The sequence below is a fragment of the Tamandua tetradactyla genome, chromosome X (assembly GCF_023851605.1).
Source record: "Tamandua tetradactyla isolate mTamTet1 chromosome X, mTamTet1.pri, whole genome shotgun sequence".
Classification (NCBI taxonomy): Eukaryota; Metazoa; Chordata; class Mammalia; order Pilosa; family Myrmecophagidae; genus Tamandua; species Tamandua tetradactyla.
In genome coordinates this window covers 112,735,609-112,761,137 of record NC_135353.1, presented here as the reverse complement: position 1 = coordinate 112,761,137, position 25,529 = coordinate 112,735,609, and the positions used below count along the sequence as shown (strand labels likewise).

At 38.6% G+C, this 25,529-nt stretch overlaps 1 protein-coding gene across 9 annotated transcripts in view; it reads left to right on the top strand.

The window, feature by feature from the left end:
- KLF8 (KLF transcription factor 8) overlaps window positions 1-24,257 on the top strand; it is a 267,384-nt gene extending 243,127 nt beyond the window's left edge. For 7 of the 9 annotated variants that reach the window (XM_077145463.1, XM_077145459.1, XM_077145461.1 and 4 more), the window contains 5 exons: window positions 9,820-10,384; window positions 14,249-14,360; window positions 14,997-15,136; window positions 21,805-21,982; window positions 24,129-24,257. In XM_077145463.1, the coding sequence (XP_077001578.1) occupies window positions 9,820-10,384; window positions 14,249-14,360; window positions 14,997-15,136; window positions 21,805-21,982; window positions 24,129-24,180 (1,047 nt within the window). In that variant the 3' untranslated portion in view covers window positions 24,181-24,257. Of the gene's footprint in view, window positions 1-9,819; window positions 10,385-14,248; window positions 14,361-14,996; window positions 15,137-21,804 lie in introns of all 9 variants that reach the window. The other 2 variants (XM_077145458.1, XM_077145457.1) reach the window with 2 other exon arrangements.
- Window positions 24,258-25,529: the final 1,272 nt, after the last annotated feature.

Sequence of the window (25,529 nt, the reverse complement as noted above, 5' to 3'; positions counted from 1 at the left end):
TCATCCACATTTTCACATACATCAGGACGTCATTATTTTTTGGCATAGGTAGACTCTGGGAATCAAACCCAGGTGTCTGGCAAGGCGGCCAAGAATCCTGCCACTGAGCCACCGTTGAACCACCCAGGACTTCATTTTTACATAATGTTCTATCACATGTATATACCATATTTTGTTTATCTGTTCATTGGTTGATGGACATTTGGGTTGCTTCCATCTTTTACAATTGTAAATAATGCCGCCACGAACATTTGTGTGCAAATGTCTATTTGCATCCCCCCTTTCAGTTTTTCTGAGTATATACCTAGCAGTGAAATTGCAGGATCACCTGGCGAGTCTATACGTAAATTCCTGTCTTTCACAGTGACTGCATCATTTTACATTCCTATCAGCAGTGAATGAGTGCTCATATTTTTCCACATCCTCTCCAACACTTGCAGGTTTCTGTTAGTTTAATAGTGGCCATTCTCATAGGTGTGGAATGATATCTCAGTGTGGTTTCGATTTGCATTTTGCTAATAGCTAGTGATGTTGAGTATCTTTTCATGTGCTTTGTAGCCGTTTGTATTTCCACTTTGGAGAAATGTCTATTCAAATCCTTTGTCCATTTTTAAATTGGGCTGCTTATCTTTTTATTGTTGACTTGAAGAATGTCTGTCTATATATATATATATATATATTTGTATGCTGTATGACAGAGGTCACGTTTCATTCTTTTACCTTGTGAGTATCCTGTTATTGCAGCACATTTTTGTTTAATTTTTGTTTGTTTGTTTTTTCTTTCTTGGTTTACTTGTTTTGGAAAATGCATGGGTCGAGAATCAAACCCTGGTCTCCCACATGGCAGGCAAAAATTCTACCACCAAACAACCCTTGCACACTCTCTTTATATATTTTTATAGAGAACCCTTATCAGTTATGTGGATTCCAAATATTTTCTCCCATTGAATAGGCTGCCTTCTCACTTTCTTGACAAAGTCCTTTGAAGCACAAATGCATTTAATTTCGAAGAGGTCCCATTTATCTATGTTTTCTTTCATTTCTTGGGCTTTGGGTGTAAAGTCTGAGAAACCATTGCCTACCACAAGATCTTTTTTTTTAACGTTTTTAATTGTATAGTATAACATATATACAAAGCAAAGAAATAAAAAAGCAATAGTTTTCAAGCACTCTTCAAAAAGTGGTCACAGAATAGATCCCACAGTTGTCATGGGCTACCATATGATCCTCTCATATTTTTCCTTCTAGCTGCTCCAGAATATAGGAGGCTAGAGGGCTTAATTTTTTTTTTATTATCACAATCAACTTTTTTCCTTCTTTTTTTGTAAACAATAACACATGTACAAAAAAGCTATAAATTTCAAAGCACAACACCACAGTTAGTTGTAGAACATTTTTCAGACTTTGAAATGGGTTACAATTTCACAATATTAGGTTTTTACTTTCAGCTGCTCTAAAATACTGGAGACTAAAAGAGATATCAATTTAATGATTCATCATTCATATTCTATTTGTTAAGTCCTATCTTCTATGTATAATTCCACCATCACCTTTGATCTTTCCATCCCTCTCTTTAGGGGTGTTTGGGCTATAGCAATTCTAAATTTTTCATATTGGAAGGGTCTGTCACTAATATGGGGTAGGGAGATGGAACTATCTGATGTTCTGGAGAGGCTGGACTGAGTTTCAGGACTTATCTGGACCAGGGACCCATCTGGAGGTTGTGCCTACCACAAGATCTTGAAGATGCTTTCCTACATTATCTTCTACAACATTTATGGTCCTTGCTTTTATATTTAGGCCTTTAATCCATTTTGCATTAATTTTGGTATAAGATAGGAGATAAGGGGCCTATTTCATTCTTTCGGATATGGATATCCACTTTCCCCAAAACTGTTTGTTGAAGAAACTCTTCTGTTCCAGTTCAGTGGAACTGAACTTGTAAAAAAGCAATTACCCTTAGATGTGAGGGCCTATTTCTGAAGTCTCAATTTGTTTCCCTCAGTCAATAGATCTATCCTTATGCCAGTATCATGTTGTTCTGACCACTGAGGCTTTGTAATAAGTTTTAAAGTCATGACGTTTATATCATCCAACTTTATTCTTCTTTTTTTGAGATATTTTTGCCTGTTCAGGATCCCTTACCCTTCCAAATAAATTTTATCATTGGCTTTCCCATTTCTGCAAAGATTGCATTTAGTCTGTAAATTACTTTGGGTAGAATTGATATCTTAATGGTATTTAGTATTCCACTCCATGAACATGGAAAGTCCTTCCATTTATGTAGGTCTTCTTTCATTTATTTCAGTGTTTTGTCATTTTTTGGGTACTTACATTCTTCATTAAATTTATTCCTAGATATGTGATTCTTTTACTTGCTATTGTAAATGGGATTTTTGCTTTTGATTTCCTCCACAGATTTCTCATTATTAGTGTATAGAAACACTACTGATGTTTGCATATCAATCTTGTATCTCACCATGGGCTGAAATCATTTATTATTGCTAGTACCTTTTGTTGTAGTTTTTGGAACTTTCTAGATATAGGATCATATCTACAGATATTGAAAATTTTCCTTCTTCCATTCCAGTTTTATTTCTTTTTCCTGCCTAGCTGCTCTAGGTAGAACTTCTAGCACATTGTTGAGTAACTATGATGACAGTAGCCACTTTGTCATCTTCTAGATCTTAGAGAGAAAACTTTCAGACTTTTACCTGGAGTATGATGTTACTTGTGGGTTTTCATATATGCCTTTTATTATATTGAGGAAGTTTCCTTCTATTCCTATCTTTCAAAGTGTTTTATCAAGAAAGGATGCTGAATTTTGTGACATGCCATGCCAGTTTGAAGCTATTGGATACCCTAGAAAATCCATGTTCTTTAACCCTCATTCAATATTGTTGGGTGGAATCTTTTTGAGTAGGTTGTTTCCATGGAGATTTTACCCACCCAATTTGGGGCGGGACCTTTTGATTCAGTGGTTTCCATGGAGATGTGTCTCCATCCATTCCAGGTGGGATTACTTACTGGAGTCATTTAAGAGGGAGCCATTTTGAAAAAAGCTTTAGAGCTGACAAAGCCCACACAGTCAGAGACCTTAGGAGATCCATAAGTAAAATTCCCCCACAGAAGCCATTTTGAAAGGATAAGCAAGGAGAGAAAGCTAGCAGATGTCACCATGTGCCTACCCAACTGACAGAGAAACCCCTAATGTCATCTTTCTCTGGATGCCTTAGTTTGGACATTTCTATGACCTTGCAACTGTAAACTTGTAACTTAATAAATTCCCTTTATAAAAGCCAACCCATTTCAGGTATATTGCTTTTCCAGCAGCATTAGCAAACCAAAACAGGTTTTCGTACCAGAGAAGTGGGGTGCTGTAGTTTGCAAATACTAAACATGCTAGAATGGCTTTTTAAATGTGTAAAGGGAAAATTTTGGAAGAATTGTGAGAAGTTTTGATATAGAAAGCCTAGGATGCTTTAAAGACACTGTTGGTAGAAATGTGGACTTTAAAGATATCTCTCACAAGGCTTTAGACAGAAATGAGGAACATGTAATTGCAAACTGGAAGAAAGGCAATGCTTGTTTCGAAATGGCAGATAATTTGGCCAAATTGAGTACTGCTGTTGGATGGAAGTTAGAATTTAATGGTGATAACCACGATACTTTAGCTGAGGAAATTTCAAAACTAAATGTAGAAAAAGGCAGCCTGGCTTCTCCATGCAGCTTATAGTAAAGTGACAGGAAAGAGATAAGCTGAGAACTGAACTCTTGGGTACAAAGAAGCCAGAAATTGATGGCCTTGGAAATTCTTGGCTCACAACAAGGGACAACCCAGAGAATGGTACCCCACATGAAGATTTTACCAAACATGAAACCAGTCAGCCATTTCAGAAAAGGCCGGGATTGGAAATTGAGTTATCCAGAAAAGATTTGTGGAAAGTCTGTCTGATGGTTATGATCCCTGCATACTACATAGAAAACCAACAAGAATGTTGTGGGCTCTGTATAAATTGAACACTGCCAGTCTGGGCTAAAAGGGACAGAAAAGGAACAAATTGAAGGAAAAATAACTTTGGAGGCAGAACCATAGAAGCTAAGGTCTGAAGCCAATAAACCTTGGGCCAGAAGAGCAGACCCACTCATTCACATGGAGAGGGTGAGTTTGCCCCAAAGGCAGAGGACAGGCCTTCTCCCTCAATGTTCTGGAAGAGTTTCAGTGCCCCAGGCCTCAGGGTGGAGTACAAAAATGGGATTGAGGGAGCCCAGTTATTGCCCCATTGTTCTGAGGGTGTTGAGCATGTGTCCTGGAGATGGAGTCTGGGTGCTGTCCCAATGTTTCGAGAGAGCGGAGTCAGGATAAATGTAGTTACCCCAATGAGCCTCAGTATTGCAACTCTCACCCCAGCATTTCGAGAGAACAAGTCCACTGCATGGGCCCTTGGAAAGGGTGGGACTTCCACTTACTAAAGCCCCAAGGATAAATGATCCTTAGTCTTGAAATCTAATGGAGTCTGCACCACAGGTTTTTGGAACTGTTTGAGACCTTTGACTTCTGTTTTCCTTTTAATTTCTCCCTATGGCAATGGTAACATGTATTCTGTGACTGTTCCTCCTTTGAATGTTGACAGCAGATAACTTGTTCTGAGCTTTACAGGTCCAGAGCCAGAGGAGAATTTTTCCTTAGGACAGATCATACCTGTAACTGACTTTGATGAGATTTTGTACTGTCTTTGGGATTGGAAACTCTGATTAGTGTCTTGGAGTAGGTCTATGTGGATATACTCTGTCTGGGGTATGCTGTGCTTCTTGGATCTATAATTTTTTAATCATAAGAGTTGGGACATTTTCCATAATAATTTCCTCCATTATTCTTTCTGCCAATTTTCCCTGCTCTTCTCTTTCTGGGATACCCAATATACATATATTCATGAACTTCATTTTGTATTTTAGTTCTCTGAGACCCTACTCATATTTTTCCTTCATTTTCTCTATTTATTTATTTTTTTTTTGCATGTAGGATTTCAGATGTTCTGTCCTCTAGCTCACTAACCCTTTCTCTGCCACTTCAAATCTGCTGTTGTATGTCTCCATTGGGTTTTTCATCTCTTTTATTGTGCCTTTCATTCCCATAAGTTCTATCATTTGTTTTTTCACCCTTTTGAATTCTTTATTTTCACCCAATGTCTTCTTTATATGCTTCAACTCTTTTGCCATATTTCCCTTAACTTGCTTATTTGATTTTTTAATTGAATTGTCATGTTTTTTGTGAACATTAATTAGTTGTTTCAACTCCTGTATCTCCTTTAAAGTGTTAGTTTTTCCTTTGACTGGGCCATATCTTGGTTTTTCCTGTTATCTAGACATCTGCTTTTCTTGATTAATTTATCCTCGAGGTCATTTTCTGTCTTTTATCTAGGGTTTTCATGTTTATTGGCTTTGTTCTCTGTATGTTCTTGGGCATTCAGATCAACTTGTTCTTGACTTCTAACATAGCTTTTGTTTGAGTTGTTAGAATTTTTCAGCTCTTGTTTTTCTAGTTCTTGCTCTGCCTAATGGAAACTTTTTTGAGGAGGGTCTCCCCAGATATGATTAACCCCAATCAGATTTTCCCAGACTAGGCAGTTCCAGATCTCAGGAGGAGGGTGTAATCAGTATCTTGTTTCCTTATAATGCGACCCAGCAGATTATCTGACTTTCTTGTGCAGCCGCTAGACTCTGATTTTCCTATCCTGCCCAGCAGGTGGTGCTTGTCAGCCCACAGGTCCCCACCGCAAAAAGTGGTATGGAGGCTTTAATTCTCACTGTGCCAGGGGCATGGTTGAGACATTGGCTGAGGTGGAAGGCAAATTCAAGAGTTTCTGCTTCCTATGGCCTGGGGTCTGAATGCTCTTAAGTAGGGCAGCCACTTGAGCTGGGCCCTGTCCCCCTTTGCTTGGGGAAGATAAATCCTTTAGGGAATTATCTTCTTCACTTGACTTTTTACTTTGTCTCTCAGACCTATTTTAGCTCTGCCCATGCCTGGGTCAGTGCTAACAATTGAAACTGCCTGAGGCTTTCTCTAATGAGTGTCTTAGAATACTTTTGAAACAGAAAAAGAAAAAGAAAGAAAAAAATAGAGAGAAGGAAAAGTAAAATAAAATAAAATGCCTTTTAAGAGCCAGTTCCCAGCCCCACAGTTCACCAGTCAAGAGTTGGAGTTGGTCCCCAGTTCTATGTGCCCTTTATCTTAGACCACAGCCCTTTTCTGGTATTCTGAACTAAGCTGCCTCCTTTTTTTTCTTCATCTGGCCCTTCTCCTGTCTGCCAGGGTTATTTTCATGCTTTCCCTGAGCTTATCTGTGTTTGTAGCTTGTATTCAGCAGTCCAAATTTATTAATTAAAGCCATAACTAGAGCTTGGTTGAGCTACCTTGCCTTGCTCCTAGTAGCGAGGGCTTCTTTTTTTCCCATGGAGAGGTGTCTCCAAAGTGAGCCTGCCATGCTAGTGGAGGAGGGGTACCAGCCTCCAGGGTTTGGGGGCTTTACTTACAGTTCTGTGCTATGATCTTGGCCCTTCCACCCATTCAACACTGGTGTATAATATATGTCTGGTCACATATGTCCCTCAAATTGTTGTTCCAGAGATTTCCTACCTATGTACTAGCTGCTCTAGAGGACTAACTAAATTCCACACCTCCCTATGCCACCATCTTCCCTTTTATCACCATTATTTTTGAAAGATAATTTTGCTAGATAAGGAATTCTTAGCTGGCAGTTTTTCTCTTTGAGTATCTTAAGTACATCGTACCACTGCCTTCTCACCTCCATTATTTCTGTTGAGAACTTAGAACTTAGTTTTATTGAGCTTCCCTTGTTTGTGATGTTTTTACTTTTCTCTTGCTGCTTTCACAATTCTCTCTCTTTATCATTTGAAATTCTATTTAGTAAGTGTCTTGGAGTAGGTCTATTCAGAATATGTTGTGCTTCTCAAATCTGTATATTAATGTATTTTGTAAGTGTTGAGAAATTCTCGACCATTATTTCCTCAAATATTCTTTCTGCCTTGCTTCTCTCTTATCCTTCTGTGACACCCATGACATGTATGTTTTGGTGTTTTGTGCTGTCATTCAAATCCCTGAGACCCTGCTCAATTTTTCCCATTCTTCTAAGATTTCAACTCTCCTGTCTTCTATCTCACTGATTCTTTCTTCAACCTGATCAAATCTGCTATTGTATCCCCCTAGTGTATTTTCAATCTCATCTATTGTGTCTTTCATTCCCATCATTTCTATTATGTTTCTTTCTATATTTTCAAATTCTTCTTTGTGGTCACACTGTCTTCTTAATATCCTTTGTCTCTTTAGCCATATTTTCCTTCATCACTTTAAATTAATTTAGGAGATTTGTTTGAACTTCTTTGCTTAGTTGTTCCAAATTCTATGTCTTCTCAGAGGTTTTAATTTTTGCTTTGACTGAGCCATATCTTCCTGTGTCTTAGTATGGCTTGTAATTTTTTGCTGATATTGCTACCTAAGATCTGTCTCTCCAAGTTTAGGGAGTTCAAGGATTTTAAGGATTTTAGCAAGGGGAGATGAGGTCATTTTCAGACAGTAAGTTCAAAGTAGAAAGGATATGTGTTATTATTATTATTTCAATAGGAGAACATAAGTTGAAAAGAGGGGAGGCAGAGCTATCAGCTCCGAACTAAAGGTGCAAATCAAAAGGAACAAGTAGTTAATGGCCTACTTCATTAGCCTTAGGGCCTTTGGTCTACAAGAGAATGACCAGTTCTTTTAATCACAAAGACACAGGATAAGGGGTTTTTACATTCATTTCGGATATCAAGACAGCTGGACTGCAATTCAGAAATCTCAGGTATTTCCCCTGTCTACTCCAACATTCCAGAAAGCAAAAAGAAATTTTTGTATAACAATTCATTAATCAAAATCATCCCTTAAATGCTGATTTCTCGGTTACAATGTCTAGGCATCTGATTATTTTGATGAGTTTACTCTGGAGATTAGTTTTTCTTGCCTAGAGTTTTATTTTTGATTGGCTTTGTGTTAAGACTCTTTTTTTGACATTTGGTTCAACTTACTCTAGACCCATAGAATACCTCATGTTTAATTTATCAGACTTTTCCAGCTCATACTAATCTGATTCTTTCTCTGGATAGATGGTACAGTTTGGGAGATTGCACAATTTGTGCAATTGCTTGATGCCCAAGAGAAAGCTTGCTTTCCCCTGTTCCTTCTCCAGGAATGTGATCTGTTCTATTTGCTTTTATTTGCCTCTATAGTTTTTAAACTCTCCTTTCATTGTCTCTAGTTGCTTTTGCCTGGAGGGCAATTTCTGGGAGGAGGGTAAATCCAGTGAGGGCTTTCCCAAGTCAGTATTTCCTAGTCTAAACAGGGCCAAGGAGGCATATGTCAGTTCCAAAATGCTTGGCTGTGCCCCTCTCCCTGTTCTTGGGGAAGAGCACTTTTAGTTTCAGTCAGGGACTGGATCATGAGGTTTCCTGCTATAAGAGTGGGGGATGGGCACTATCCTCCACAGCATGGAAGAGCTCTACTCACAGATCTTCACCACAATTTATCAGTTTCTTCCTTCTGCTCTTCCCTGGATGGTATACAGTGTTTTTGTGGTCTCCAGAGCCCCCAAACAGTTGTTTCAGATAATTCCTGGCTCTTTAGTAGCTGTCCTGGAGGACAAACTGAGTCCTGGAGCTCTCTACTCTGCCACCCTATTCTTCATCCTTTCTGGACTCTTTGAATCCCCTTCTTTCCTGTACTCTACCTTCCCTCAAATTCCAAATACACAAAATTAAAGGGTGGTTATACTTTATATAAGGGATACATTCCTGAACAACTCTCATCATTCAAAACTCCCACCATTCTTATATAATCTTGATACAGTATGAAGACTTGTTTTGTTTGCTGGCTAAAGTGACACCACCATCTCTAAGATCATCTCAAAGACCCAGATCGTTGCTTCACAATGGTATAGTTCACAATATCCTAGACCTTTGAATTCATGGAATCATTGATAAGTTTTTAATTACAGGGGGTCTTTACATTATTTTATATACTATATATTAAGTGATAATTTATTAATATTCTTAAGATATATCACATTTCTTAAGCTCTCTCACAATTTTAAAAAGTTGCATAGTTCAATTTTGCATATAATACACTAACTGTACTGCATCATTATTCCCTAAGCATGTTGTCTGCTCTTATGTCTCTGCATTAGAGATTATGTTCCCCCTACCAGGAATATCTTTCTTATGTTTTTTTGCCTAGAGAACTCATCTAAGGCACATCTAAAATATCACTTACTCCATAAAGCCTTTCCTGAGCCTGTCAAAAGAATCCAGTCATTCCCTTTTTTTCCCTAAAACATCTTGTTTATATGTCTGATACATCACTTAATGTAGTATGACTTGTAAATTACTCACATTATTCTATCATTGTAAATGCCTGCAAAGTTAGTATGCACTTTTTGGCTGTACCTTATTCACATGTGTCACCATTGTACTTAACACAATGCTTATATCATATACTCAAAAAATGTTGATTTAATTAACCTTCCAGGATTTTTGTGAAGATTAAATGCAGTAATTTTGATCAATTGCCTGAAACAGTGTCTAGTATATAGTAAGTGCTTGTTAAAGTTTCCTTTCCTTTTTTCTCTTCAGTATACTCTTGCTTCATCTCCCCCAATTCCCTGTGTTCTTCCCATGAGTAGAGAATAGAGATTTCTTTCTTTTAGTCTCCACATAAGAGGTACTAAAACTGTTTTGTACCTCTCATTTGATTACTTATCTATATTTTAGGTTTTTGGCCCTATTCAGAACAGAGATCATCCTGAGAAAACAGACAGAGGTAGCATGACATCTGCAACACTCCTGGATGCCAATCCCATGGAGAACCCAGCACTTTTTAATGACATCAAGATTGAGCCCCCAGAAGAGCTTCTGGCTAATGATTTCAACCTGCCCCAGGTGGAACCAGTTGACCTCTCCTTTCACAAGCCTAAGGCTCCTCTCCAACCTGCCAGCATGCTACAAGCTCCAGTACATCCTCCCAAGCCACAGTCTGCTCCACAGACCCTGGTGGTGTCCACGTCAGCATCTGACGCAGGCACTTCAGCAAATATCCCTACAGTTCTGACCCCAGGCTCTATCCTGGCCTCCTCTCAGGGAACTGGTGGCCAGCAAATCTTACATGTAATCCACACCATCCCCTCTGTCAGTCTTCCAAATAAGATGGGTAGCCTGAAGACAATCCCAGTGGTGGTACAGTCACTGCCTATGCTGTATACTACTTTGCCAGCAGATGGGGGACCTGCAGCCATTACAGTCCCACTCATTGGAGGAGATGGCAAAAATGCTGGATCAGGTAAGCATAAATGTTGCCCCTTTCCTGGGCTTCCCTTTCTCTATTTGTTTCCTTTTTTGGTAGTCCTATCTTCTGTCTCTTTTCACCCCCTCCAATTACTCTTGCACATTGCTTCAAGAGTTATCATTCATAAACACTTTTTTGTCATGTCCCTTCAATGTTTAAAAATGTACAATGACTCTCCATTGTTTAGCCCCATGCTTCTCAAGTGGGGTGTGCATATCCTTGAGTGAAATATTAGGCATCTTTCCGTAGCCTCTGTAGTATTTGATGGCAAGTAATTTAAAACATTTTATGTATGTTTTAAATTTTTTTATTTTATGTATTTTAAAAACATGCTTATATTATGGACTAAAATGGAAAATGTGAGTGACTTTTCAAGATAAAACCAAATTTCAAAAAATTCATTAGGTGCAGCACCCTGGACTCCCCAGGGGAATGTTCTTATTCTCCTATGCCATTAAGAATGATCCAGTAGGAAAGTTGAGAACAATATTTCTAGCCCTACCATACTTAACCTTAGCTCCTTTCTCTCCCAACACCTCCCCTTATCTCTTCCCTACAGTTAAAACAGTCTTCATTGAACTATTGCTATTTTCCCTCTGTACCCCTCATTTGGCATCTAGCATCCACCATTTCATGTTTTTACCTTCCTGTATCACAAGTGTGTGGCCATTATTCCCAACTGAATTGTAAATTCTTTGAGAACAAGGCACTTACTTCTCTTTGTGCCTTTCCAGAGAACCTAACAGAGTGCTAGATAGGCTAGATAGTAGTTGTGTGGCAACAAATACTTGAAGAACAAATGAACTTGAAAAATTGTCCGGGTTCTGTTCTGTAATATTTCCATTAATTTAATTATTTAAGTAGATTCATAATTCAAAAAGTCTAAATAAAAAGTCTCTCTCCCGTAACTATCCCGCAGTCACCCAATTCCCCTCCCTAGAGAGATATATAATTGAGTTTGGAAATGGAAATGGTCAAGAAAAATTATATGGCCTCAAGATATTTAACTTTACCACATCAGTTTTGGGTGTGTGCCTTCGGACCAGAATTCCTGGCTGGAAGTCTTTCTCTTTCAGGATCTTAAATATAACATACCACTGCCTTCCTGCCTCCATAGTGCCAGTTGGGTAGTCTGAACTCAGTCTAATGTGATTTTCCTTCTATGTAAGTAGATTGTTTTTCTATTGCTGCTTTTAGGATTTTCTGCTTCTCATCAACATTTGACAGACTGATTAGTATGTGTCTTGGGGAAAGCCTATTTTGATTTATTCTATTTTGGAGTTCCTTGAGCTTCTTTGACTTGCATTTTTATGTCCTTTATGAGGGTTGAGAAGTTTTCCCCCATTATATCCTCAACTAATCTTCCTAGCTCTTTACTCTTCTCTTCTCCTTCTGGACACCAATGATTCTTATATTTTTGTGCTTTCTTTTGTCATCATTTCCCTGAGATCCAATTCAGATTTTTCCATCTTTTTTTGCCATTTGCTGTTTTGAGTGTTCAAAATCAGTTGTCCTGTCCTCTAGTTTGCTTATTCTTTCTTCTACCTCTTCAAATCTGCTATTGTGTGTCTCTAGTATGTTTTTTATTTGGCCTACAGCATCTTTAATCTCTGTGATATCTGCTATTTTTCTACTTATTCTTTCAAACTCTTCTTTAAGCTCTTCTAGTATCTTCTTGATCTCCTTTATGTCATTTGCTATCCCATTTATTTTCTTTAGTAGAGTTATATGAGCATCTTTGATTAGTTCCAATGTCTGTGTCTCCTCTAGTGTTTTAATTTGGTCATTAGACTGGGCTAGATCTGTCTACATCATAATATGTTTAGTGATCTTCTGTTGTCTTTGTGGCATGTAAATATCTTGAGTAGTTTACTTTGGAAGTTGATTTCCTTCAGTAGTCTAAAACTTTTATTTGTGGGATGGATGCAGAGCAGGATGAAAGGTGCGGGGCAGGACACAACAATGCGATGATACATTGCAGTGCAGGTATAGGTGCAGGTTGGGGATGCTATGCTGGTGGCTGTGAGTGTCGGTGTCGAGCAGCAGGGAGGATGTGGCTGTGCAGGTGTGTGGGTCTGGGGAGCAGGGCCCTGGTGTACACTGGTCTAGGGCACCAGGCCCTTTGTGTGCATGCGCAGAGCTCAGTGCAGCAGGTCGGCATCGCACCTCTGTGGGCTGGGCATGGATGTAGCCAGGCTGCACAGGTCAGCACTTGCCCAGAGCTGTGGGGGGTAACTCGGGGCATGCTCATGTGCAGATCCTGGAGGTCCATAAACTGATGTACATGTGCACACAGCTTAGGGGGCCGGGGTGGGATTGCTGGAGTTATGGGCTGAGGGTGGGTGTAGCCTTGTTATGGAGGTAAGCACGTGCAGCCTTTATGCAGTGGCAACTGCCTGCAGGGGACAGGGAGGGGGAGGTAGGGCTCAGGAGGGGCAGGTCAAGACTGCACTTTTGCAGGAGAGGTGGGTTGGGCTGGGGCAGGCATGCAGGCCCTTGGGGTGGGGGAGTGGGGTAGGGATGCACATGAGGTATTGGTGGGGTAGGCATGCTTGGAGCAGGGGGAGGGGAGCGGGTGGTGAGATTCAGGTACGTAGAGTGTGGGGTGAGTTGCAGGTCATGGAGCTGCACTTGTGAGGGTAGCACATTCAAGAAATGCAGCTTGGCTTACTTCCTAGTCCCAGTCTCCCAACCGTGTACTCCTGAGGGCTCTGGGCTTCCTCATTAGGCTGTTTGCACCAGCCAGATGGTCTCTGGTTCTCTGCTTCTCAGTTCCTCAGCTTTTGCAACCAGGGCCTCCCTATGTGGTGCAGAAGATTTGCCCAGGTCACTTATACCCTGGAATCACCATCTTAGTCACCCTCCCATCCCTTCTCTAGGTGTTCCTTGGAGCAGGGATGAACTTGACCTATCCTATTCCACCATCTTCCTGGAACGTCTGCTCTTCCATGACTGATGACTTAATATGCCAACCTTCTGGTTTATCAACCAGCCAGGATACAACCAGTAGATGTTCTCATCTCTGAAGTGAAACTAGGCATTAACCTTAGGACAGCCAGGGAAATATCCAGAGATTATTATTCAACAAACACAATTAAACTTGACTAGTTGAGCAACCCAGTTAGAAAGAACACCATACCCGAAAGAGAACAAACACTCATCCTATTGTGGAGGAGAAAATAATTTATTCATGATCTTGCAAGAATGGGTGCCCAGCCGAATACAAGATGGCAGCTGACACATGAAACAGTAAATCGCCAAAATGGTTATACCTGTGCCTAGGTTTCTCTGCTGATTGGATACTCCAGTGGTTATAACCTATCTTGATAGTCTAACTAATTCAAATTTCCAGTGGAAGTTTCCCACTCTTGAGTATGCTTTATACTTCAATGACCTTGGCTGTTACTTATTTAAACTTGCTTCTACCTGTTTGGCCTCAGTTCTAGGCTTATGTCAGAGATGCTCTCCTTCCCTGCCTGCAAAACCAGTTTGAGTTATTCTGCAGCCCTTTCCTGTGCCATCTTGTGTGAAAGCTAAGCTTAATTTTCTTACAGCCCTATCCTGGGGGCTAGAAATAGAGAGATAAATCATACCTAGACCTTACCCTAGAAAACTTCACATTCTCTTGGTATCAGAATGCTCCCTAACAACCCTTTCTTCAAAGGCCTTTTTGTCCCCTGCTAATGCTAAAAAAATTAATCTTCTCTTCCTTCCATACAAATATACTTCTTCCATTTTGGCTTTTTCTTTTCTCTTGATCTTGTTGCCACTTCTGATTGTGAGCCAAGGTAGGAATCCTGAAAATGATTACAGAAATATATAAGTTTGTCTCCCACAATGTCCCCTCTTTGCTTTCAGTGAAAGTTGACCCCACCTCCATGTCTCCACTGGAAATCACAAGTGACAGTGAAGAGTATACAATTGAGAGTGGATCCTCAACCTTCAGGGGACTGCAGGAACTGCAGGAAGAGTGAGTGATTTTGTCTTTACTTCCTCTGTGTGTGTGTGTGTGAGAGAGAGAGAGAGAGAGAGAGAGAGGTGGATACAGATACAGCAGTAAGAATCTGGGGACATCAAAATATCTGTTAAGTGGCCTTCCAAACAAATGTATATGAGTGTGCATGCACATTAGAGTTATGTTTTAATTGTAAATCATCACTTTTATTCTTGAAAAAAACTTCAAATTTCCCATAAAATAGAGTTGTGTACTGTTTCTTTTTGTAAGTTTAAACCAGCCTATTTGTCTTTCAGTGTTGGAACTGATGAAGTAGCTGGCTTGCATTTAACAACCATATTATATGAAGAACACATTTCTTTAACACAAGAATGAGACTTATTGGCATGAAACTCTGACACTGCTTGGGAATAGAAACTACCCAAATTCTTATGTCCCATGCTTTCTCAGGGACTTGCACATACTAAACAGGATGGCCTAGTTAAGGAAATTGCCTTCACTGTCTAGATTACTTCCTCTCTTGGGAACGTGAAGAGTTAAATTTGCATAAAATAAATGCATGTATGAAATGACTCCACTGTATATAAGTCCATTTCTTTAGTCTCAGCTTTAAAGTCGTTCACTAGTCTTATCTCTTTTTTCTTTGTTCAGACCAGCAGCAATGGCTCAAATGCAGGGAGAGGAGTCTCTTGACCTGAAGAGAAGACGGATTCACCAATGTGACTTTACAGGATGCAACAAAGTATACACCAAAAGCTCCCACCTGAAAGCCCACCGCAGAATCCATACAGGTATACCCACCCCATCCCATCCTCAACTCACATGCACACACACACAAATACATGCATGTGCACACACAACAATCTCTGAGAGAGAGAGAAAGAGAAGGAATTCTTAAAGACTGAATTTATTCATACTCATGGGCACAAGTTTCCAGTTGTTGTTTTTCCCCGCTATGTCTTGTGTTTACTCTGAGGAAGTTTTCACAAAAGCAGCCTAAGAAAACAGTAAGCCTTGTGTCTTCTGAATAGTTATCGCCCCCCGTGACCACCTGTGGATCTTTGTAATGGGGAAAGTTATAACACTGAAGCAAAGGTTAAGGCAGTTAAGACATCACTCCTCCCCTACTACCAGGGCCTTGCAAAGTTTACTGAGCATTGAAAACACAAAGACAATTTAAACTAAGTGAAATTAAAGCAACTTTTTGAGCTCATGCCTCAGATGTTCCATGCTCAGCACCATGCACTAGTTTATAAAGCGCCTTTATTCACATTACAAAAATGACTCAAATAAATAGGTGAAAAAGGCCTGCTGGAGATTATGTCAAACTGGAGGGAAAACTGAAGGAAAGCTGCCACTCAAATCCAGCTGAGTATTATCAAATTTTCCAATTTTTAAAGATAAACTGAAAATCCAGATTTTTATGTGAAATGTCCTAGATTTTGAATTCAGGTATCTAGTTCAAAAATTTTTATAATACCATGGATAAAAGAAATCTGCCAATGGGCCAGATGCAACTTGCTGGTCATCAATTTGTGCCCTCTTCCTTGGGGGAATTCCTCCTCTCTAATCATCTCCATCTCAGAATTGGGGTACAGACACCCTGGACAAGGAGGGGACCTCCTCTCTTGTAAACATCTGCTTTGTTACATTTGTTGTGTTTTATGTGTATGTGTGTGTCAAAAGACCCAGAGTCCTAGTTTCAGTGCCCTGATACTATGAAAAAGTAACTGATTTCCAGGTTACAGTGTCCCAATACTCTTATAGCACAATTTTTATTGATTGATATTTTCTTTTTGTTTCTCCTCCATGTGGGATGGAGACTGATTCTACCAATTGTATCTTTTTATATTAGTGTTTAAAACTGAATTTGCAACATGCAAAAGTAGAATAGTTTAATAGTCCCCGTATACCCCTCACACAGCTTCCTTGTTGATATAGTACATGGCCGATTTTCTTTTTTCTATACTGCCACCACCTCCCCCATTCTGCACCATATTATTTTAAAGCATATGCCAGACATCATAACATTTTAGTCCTATTTTTTTCTAATTATCTTTAAAAGACAAGAAATTTAATTAAAAATAAGCACAGTACTACCATCACATAAAAATTTCTTATCATCAAATTTCCCCAACTGTCTAATAAATGATAAAAAAAAGATCTGACAGAAGTTAAATTAATTAATTTAAGGAGGTAATCTGTTATAGTTTAGCATGTGTGTGTGTGTATGGGTGTGCGTATTTTCTTTCCTCATTACAATTTCTCTCCTTGCATATTGAGGTTCATTATTTTAAAGTCTTTAAGATAAATTCAAAGTCTGTTCCTCTTTGTTGATAGTTTTGGATTTTTACCTTGCTCCTTTGGATGGGCTAACATTTACTTTACTGTTCTTTGTTTATCTTGTACTCTTTTTTTGCACACAATACATTTTAATATTTTAAATTGTTAACTCTGACAGTTAGCACTTGGGCTGCCCTTAAGTATGTATCCAGCTATTGATATCACTGCAATACATTCTACATAGAAATACACACTCACACCTTACAGTATACACATAGCGGTTCACAACCCCCCTTTTTGGTATTAAAATTATGCTCCTTGAAGGAATAGAGGCAAGAACAATGAACAGGGAGATTAAAATACTTTAGTTGGTCCCAATTCTCCAACTAAGTTGCTGTGTGACCTGATACAAATCTTCCTCCCACAATTCTAAATTAAAGAGGTTGGACTAGATGATCCCATGTGACTATTTCAGTTTGAGACCCTGTGGCATGAATTTCAATATAGATGTTATGTATGCCCCTCTGAAAGGTCCCACATGTAAACAGGTTGGAAAGTGCTTTACAGTCCTTAAAGATATGACTGTCTGATTTATACCACCTTTCCGTTCTTGACCTGACGTAACAGCAGATATTATTTACTTTTCAGATTTCAATACTGTTTTCCCCTAGTAGTGTGTCAGCTCCTGGGTTTAAAATATAGACACTTCTTAGCTTTGATCTGTATAGATGATTGTCTTATCAGATGATGAGTCATGAAGGCTGGTGTTTTGGTTTGCTAAAGCTGCCAGATTGCTATATACCAGAAATGGTTTGGCTTTACAAAGGGGATTTATTAGTTACAAATTTACAGTTCTAAGGCCATGAAAATGTCCAAATTAAGGCATCCAGAGAAAGATACCTTGACTCTGAAGAAAAACCGATGACATCCAGGGTTCCTTTGTCACATGGAAAGGCATATGGCAACATCTGCTGGCCCTTCTCTCCAAAATGTCTCTGAGTTTCTATTTGTCCTTGCTTGTTCCTCCCAGGGCATTTCTATCTCTAGCTCTCTCCAAAATGTCTCTGCCTTTTATTCTCCCTTAAAGGACCCCAGTAAGTGGATGGGTCACATCTCCATGGAAACAACCTAATCAAAAGGTCCCACCCACATAGGTCTGTACCCACAAGATTGGATTAAAAGAGCATGGCTTTTCTGAGGTCATAACAATTTCAAATTTGCACAGCTGGTGAATGGGGACAGCTCATTTGTACTTGAAACCAACTTTCTTTAGATTCAGGATCATTCTTATTCTTTTCAGTTCTCAGGATTTAAGTGAAGTCTTTGCCATGGGTATGCGATCTCAGGGATTGCCACTTGACAGCACCTTGCAAAAGCAACCTAACTTGTTCTAACTGTTTTACTCAGTGATATGGTTTGTCTGTTTAGTGAATAAAGTAGTGATTCTGGGCCTACCTCCATGTATGAACTATTGTAGTAGTCCCACAACTGTTCTTCCTGCATTAATTCTTTCCTCATTATAATTCATTCTCCACACATCAGCCATAGGGGTTTTGGTTCATTTTTTATTTTCATTTTGTTTTGTTTAATATCAACATAATATCATATCATTTCTTCTGTTTAAAATTCTCCAATGGTTTCCCATCATAATCTGAATGATATCCAAATTCCTCACAATTTCCTAAGAAGTCCAGCAGGATATGGCCTCTGCACAGTTTCATCTCATGATACTTCTTATCCTTTAGATATCAGTATAAATGTCTCATTCTCAGAAGGTCTTCCCTAAGCCTTTCCTAAGCAGTGCTCTGCCCCATTCTGTCCCTGTTCTGTTCAAGAACATCCTATTTAATTTCTTCATAGGAAGAGATTTAAGCTAAGGTAAAATCACATAATTAAGATGAGAAGGCATCAGTTGTGCAAAAAAAGCTAGGGAAAGGGTTCTTGTCTAGCCAGAATACAAAGCTGTGACATGGGAATAAGCTTGTCTTGTTCTAATAACTGACAGGAGTCCAATGTGCCTATGGCATATTGAATGGATAAAGGAAGCACTGAGGGTCAACAGTGGAAGTGGGAAGACCATTAAGAGACAACTGTAGTGGAACAAGCAAAAATTGATGAGATTCTGACAAGGATGTTGGCAATGGAAGTGGAGAAGGAGGTATACTGATGATTAAGGAGACATTAATGACTCTCAGGTTTTAGATTTGGGTAACTGGGTGAATGAAGGAACCATTTACAGTGATGGGAGATTGCTAAAAATCACAGAGGTAGTCAGAAAAGCCCCTTGGAATCAAACCTTGGTATGCAGCCCAGGTATACTTGTCTCTATTGCTGGTATTCCAAAGGTTTGGGGGGACTAAGGCAGCTGCAGAAATGCCCTACTTCATTGTCCAGCAAAGATTGGGATTCATTGCTAGGAGTCCTGGTGATTTCACTGTCTCTGGAGCTGACTCTTGCTTATCTGGAAACCCCTCCATCACGCAACACAGCCCCTCATCTTCTTTGAGCTTACAGTCATACAAGCAGGTAAAATACAAGAGTTCATCTTAAATATACTGTCAAACTCTGTTTCTTAGTAAAAAAAAAAAAAAAAACTACCCATTCGCCCAGGCTCAAAACTTATCATTGATCCTTTTTTAACTTTTGATTTTGAAATAGGTTCAAATTTACAAAGCAGTTACAAAAACAATAGTAACCCCATACAGAGAACTCCAACATGCCCCTATCCATGCCCCAACTCCCAAATCTACCAATGTTAACTTTTTACAAACTTTGCCATATCATTCTATCTATCCATCTGTCTATTTATCAATCTCTGTTCTGAGTACTTGAGTGTAGGTTGTATACATCATGATCCTTGAGAACTTAATACTGCCATATACATTTCCTGAGAACAAGGATATTCACTTGTATAACCATCTTAAGAGCAGTTATTAAATCCAAACAATTTAACATTGATATAAAGCTTACATTCTTAAATTCCCATTTTCTCATATGTTCCAGTATTGTCCATTTGTGCCTTTTCTCCTCCCTTGCTAGATCCCATCTAGGATCATGTATTGCATTAAATGGCCCTTGTCTCTTTAGTTGCTTTTTAAAAAAAAAATGTGGGAATATAAACACAATATAAACTTTCCCATCTCAACATTTTTCAAGCATATGATTCAATGGTAATAATCACATTCACAATCTTGCCGTACCCTTATCACCTTCCATTATTAAAATTTTCCCATCTCCCCAAATGGAAACCATACACCCATTAGTTATTAACTTCCCATTTCCCCTGCCCCATGATCCTAGCAACCTGCGCTCTAATTTCTGTCTCTATGAGTTTACCTAGTCTCTGATATTTTCTTTGTAGTTACCACAGGGCTTAAAATTTAACGCCCTAAATCTAAACAATGTTGTTTGCTTTATTACTAACTTAACTTCAATAGTGTACATAGTACACAAATTATGTCCCTATACCCCTTCATCCCCCATCTTTATATAATAATAGATTACTATCATGAGAGAATTATTTAGATCCAAATGTGGAAATCCCTTTTACATACTCTCAACAACCCCTGAAGTTTCATTCTCCTCCCAACTGTAAGTGATTTGCTCTGTAGCCTTCCAGATCTTTTCCTTTCATCTGGTGTGTGTGTAAATACATGGAGGTGGGAGAAGAAAGATTTTTTAAAACATAAAGGGGATCCCAGTGTGCGTCTGTATTGTTCAATAGCTTTTTGTTTTAATTTGATAACTTACCATTGGTCATCTTTAAACATCCATGAATCCAGCTCTATCTCATTTTTCTTAGCAGCTAGTGCAGCAATTTCTGAGTATTGAAATGATGAGTAGTTGACATCTTTAATCATCAAAATGGTTACCTGGATATGGTTCAAAGCTGTGCAACAGATTGGATTCCATTCTATTGCCCATTACCCGAAATCTGTACATTAATTAGGGAACACTTGGGAGGGTTGGTGGATGGTAAGCAAGAAGTTGAAAAACAGTGTGTACAAACTAGATTGCTACCAGATTTTAGAGCAGCATAAAATTAAATGCTGTAGGGAATTTATGAGGAGGAACCGGAGAAAGAGAAATGATTAGATGATTTTGTATCTGCATTAGTGCTTATTTCTGATTATAAAATACCACATATTCATTATTGTAGAAGATGGGAAGCATATAAATGTATCAAGAGGAAAACAAATATTATCCTAATTCCACCACCTAGACGTAACCATAGTTAATGTGTACTTTTGTTCATCTAGCTTCTTTACTTTTTTATTTTTAAGTTTTTATTATAAGATACAGCACCATGATTTTTTAAAAATTCAAACAGTACAGAGAGTGTAAAGTAAAAAGGAAATGCCCTCTTCCCACTATCTCTAATCCTCACTTTCCAGATAATCAATGTTAGCAATTTATCTTGTAATTTGTATTTAAGTGTATTGATATTGCCTTTATTATGAATATATAAATGTGTTGTGTGTGATCTATACACCATGATGATTTTTTTTCATTTAGCTTTCTATTCTGAGCGTACATCTTCCATATATAACCCAGGTGTTACCTGAGGTTTCTGAGTATGGTACTATTTCAAAAAGTTTGGCCTCACACCTCTCCTTACCCCAGTCAATACTCTTAAATTTTGTACTTACACATAAGAAGGCCTGTAACCTTAGCTAAGGGTCCTTTTCTAGAGAATCATCACACATTCTTCCTCTGTGTCTGGCTCTATTTTAAGCTATTTGGTAGGAAGTATTAGAGGAGTGAGTGGGATTTAGAGTGTCGGACAGTAGAAAATGTCAAATACCTAAGTTTGAATCTCAGTTTTATCAATTACTAGCTGAGTTTAAAAAAGAAAGTCTTTAAAAGAACACTGTGAGGTATTTTTATCTCCCTTTAGAGATGAGAAAACAGACCCAGCCAGGAGGAAGTGACTTATTTGAGCACACAGCTAGTATGTAGTAGAGCCAGGATTCAAACGAAGGTGTGTTTGAGTCAGAGCCTATATATTTCCTCAGCCTATCTTGAGGATTTCTGTAAAGATGAATGACAGCCTGGCTTCAAATTGATTTCACTTTTTGACCAACTCTTTCATTAAACGTTATTTATTATGTTGTCTTTTCCAGCATCCAAACATGTCTTTTCTGATTCTTTTTGTTTTGTCATATTCCCTTTTTAGGAGAGAAGCCTTATAAATGCACTTGGGATGGCTGCTCCTGGAAATTTGCTCGCTCAGATGAGCTCACCCGCCATTTCCGCAAACACACAGGCATCAAGCCTTTCCGGTGTACAGACTGCAACCGCAGTTTTTCTCGTTCTGACCACCTATCCCTGCACCGCCGGCGTCATGACACTATGTGAGCAGCACAGGTGGCACCGGAGGAGTTTCACTGGTCCCCTTGCCCAGTGTGTGCTAAGATCAAGACCATCTTTTCCTCTTTGACTTCAGCTTGCTTCTGGACTGGGATTAGAGCCAGGTTGAGGAAATTGGAGAACAAGATAGTTGGTCTCCCATGGGGGTCCTCATATTGCACCCTCACCTCTCTCCAGTCCCAAGTTTTATCAACCTCCACAATGGGTTGAATTCCAGTGCGGCACCCATGGCTGCCCCCCTGTGTGCTGAGATAGGATATTTTTCCTATAATAACAAAACAGGAATGAAACTCAATGCTGTGAACAAATATACGCTGCTTTTTTTTTACTATTTTTTTTCTAGAACTGGTTTCCATATTTTCTTTGAATCAGTACTTGTAAGTGGTTGGTAGTTGTCCTATAAAATGACGTTTTTCTAGTTCCTAGATGAAAGGGATCATAACAATGTAATTGGTTGGTAAGATTTACAGGGATTTGGGCCCCAAATATAGGGCATATTGTCAGTAAATCAGCTGAGTCCCGTACTAAACTCAAAGGTTCTGGAAATCCAATCTCATTTGTTCTTAAACCTTGGTTTTCAGACAATGCTAGTACTTCTGCATCTTAAATCCATCAAAGGGAATAAAGAGATCTTCTCCTCCTCCTCCACCTTTCTCTTCCTCTCCCTCCTCTTCCTCTTCATCTTCCTTTTCTTCCTCCTTTTCCTCCTCAACCTCCTGCAGGATTAAAGATTTTGCTGTGCAATTACATTATTTGTTATGATGAATTTGAACAAATATACAAAGCACACGTTGACAGGTCAGTAGAGAGAAAAGTGTTCCAGGACACTGTGTTAGGCAGTAGCGGGAGCAAGAAGACCTGGGCTGATCCTGAGAATAAAGAGGGGGCTTTGATTTGGATAGTATATAAAAAGTGCTGTTAATCACAAACCTCATTCAAATGGCAACCTACTGAGTCTTGAAGGCCTGCACTGTGCTGTTTATTCTTTCATTTACATAATGCAAATATTATGAGCATATTGCATGATAATAAATCATAAGCTGAGGCCATGTTATATATAGAAGTGAGGAGTTAGGAGAAAGGAATTTTATTCATTCCATGGCATTGCTGGCATGCCTCACTGTGTTTCAGATGAAACATTAGATGCTTTTAGTAAAATCTGATGTATAAAAAGGCCTCAACTTATAGTAATTTGATGTACTGCAACTGTTATAATCACCTAAGCCATTTCTTTCTGTCTTTTTTACAGTAAGCCATGTTATATACACATTTGGTTGCCCAGTCAGTCTGCCTCATGATATTCCCTGAGACAACAAACCCTCTGTCCTGGCCCTGGACCTCAGATCTACCTCCACTTGGCATATTTTCTCTCCCAAGGGACTTTTGTATCACTTGGTCTTGGACTTTAGGTTACTACCTCCCAAGGCAGTCAATTCTGATTAAACCATAGAAGTCTACCACCAGGAGGATCCTGTTAGTCATCTAGTCTTACCTATCACTCATATTTGCAGATTAGGCAAATATGGGTCAGATTCTTTCTCCAGCTGTTTCTTTGAGGCCTTATAGTTCTACATACCCATTCTGCCGGGGATCACATTATTAACCAAATTAAAGAATACTTTTTTTGTGATTGATTGTAATATTTGTCTAGTTTTAAATGTTATGCTTCAGAAGACTTTTCTGAAATGATTTTCAGAAAATCATTTACAGTTGATTAAATAGTAAGTAAAATATGCTTGTGGTCATTGCCCTATAACATTAGGCACACAATTTCCTACTCTAACACTTTCTACAATATCTCAGATATTGTTTCAACTTGCAATGCCTTTCCAGACCATAAATCCTCCATAAATTCAACGACTACCTGTATTTTTCAAAATGATATGTGGAGTTTTACAAATATTATTTTTAGATGTGGTTTTTTCCCCTGATTTTTTGGTGTGCAAATTTCAAATTATAGACCAAGCAGTGGGAAATATCTAGGGTCAGCCTGTTCAAGAGAACCTCTATGTAGCTTTAAGATAGATTGCTTAAGGTTAATTACCATCATACATAGGTTTAGGCTTATAGAGAAGTAATTGGTGCAATATTTCACAGTAAAATTCAAGAGCTTGTCTATTCTCTCCACAGTTTGTATCCTGAGACTCCTTTCCCAGAGTCCAGACGTGACTGGAGAAGGTGATCCCTGTACTCTGCAGACCTTAAGATCTTTTGCATTGGGACATATTATCTATTAATAAATAAAGGTTATCAAACATACTTTTTACTAAGATGATCAAACTAGGATCCCAAATACTTGGTAACCCTGCCATTTCTGGGGCTTTTTTCATATTTTCTTTCTGAAAAGTAATGAAGGATTTTATAGATGCTTTATCAATTGTCTACAGCCAGGAACTAATTCTAACTCTATTTTATTGCCCTCTTACCTCCAAAAATGGATAAAATTCTTCAAATTACCTTTTAAAATATGTCAAGATTCATTAAGGGTATTTTACAGAGTACAGGAATGCAAATAAAGGTCAAGTACAGAATAACTGCACCAAAAGTACATAAAACTTTGCTTTGGAATGAAGCTAAAAAAGTCTCCTTTAGATAGCATTTGGTGTTTAATTACATTTGCTTTTTTCCCCATCAGCAAAGCATTGTAAGTGTGACAGTTGCCTAGGACATGTGAAATGAAATTCACTGCAGTGAAATTCATCTGTAGTGATAGTTGAACATAACCATTGATAATGATGATTGGAAAAGTCAGGGAAAAACTATGGAGAGTGTGAACTGGTTGGGTAGATTAGGTGCAGTGAGATATGGGGAACACAGGAAAGCTTGTGATAGTAACTTTTTAAAATATATTTTTTTATTCTAGAACACTTTTAGATTTACAAAAAAAAATTGTGAAAATAGTACAGAGAGTTTCCATGTACCCCACACACATTTCCTCTATTACTAAAATCTTGCATTAGTATGGTTCATCTGTTACAGTTAATGAATCCATATTGATACATTATTATTAACTAAAGCCCATACTAAATTCAGATTTCCTTAGTTTTTACCTAATACCCATTTTCTGTTCTAGCATACCATCCAGGATACCACATTACATTTAGTTGTCACGTCTCCCTAGGCTCCTCTTGGTTGTGACACTTTCTCAGATTTTCATTGTTTTCTACGGCCTTGACATTTTTAAGGAGTACTGGTCAGCCATTTTGTAGAATATCCCACAATTTGGATTTTTCTGATGTTTTTCTCATTATTAGACTGGGGTTACAAGTTTTTGGAAGGAAGATCACTGAGGTAAAGTGCCATTTTTACCGCATTGTATCAAACATACAAACTATGAATATGAATTATCACTCTTAATATTAGCCCTCATCACCTGGCTGAGATAGTATTTGTCTGGTTTCTCCAGTGTGAAATTACTCTTTTCCCCTGCAGCATACTATATTATTTGGAAAGATAGTCACTATGCACAGCCAGCACTTAACGAATAGTGAGTTATATACTCTTATGTCCTTCAGAGTAGAATATCTCTAT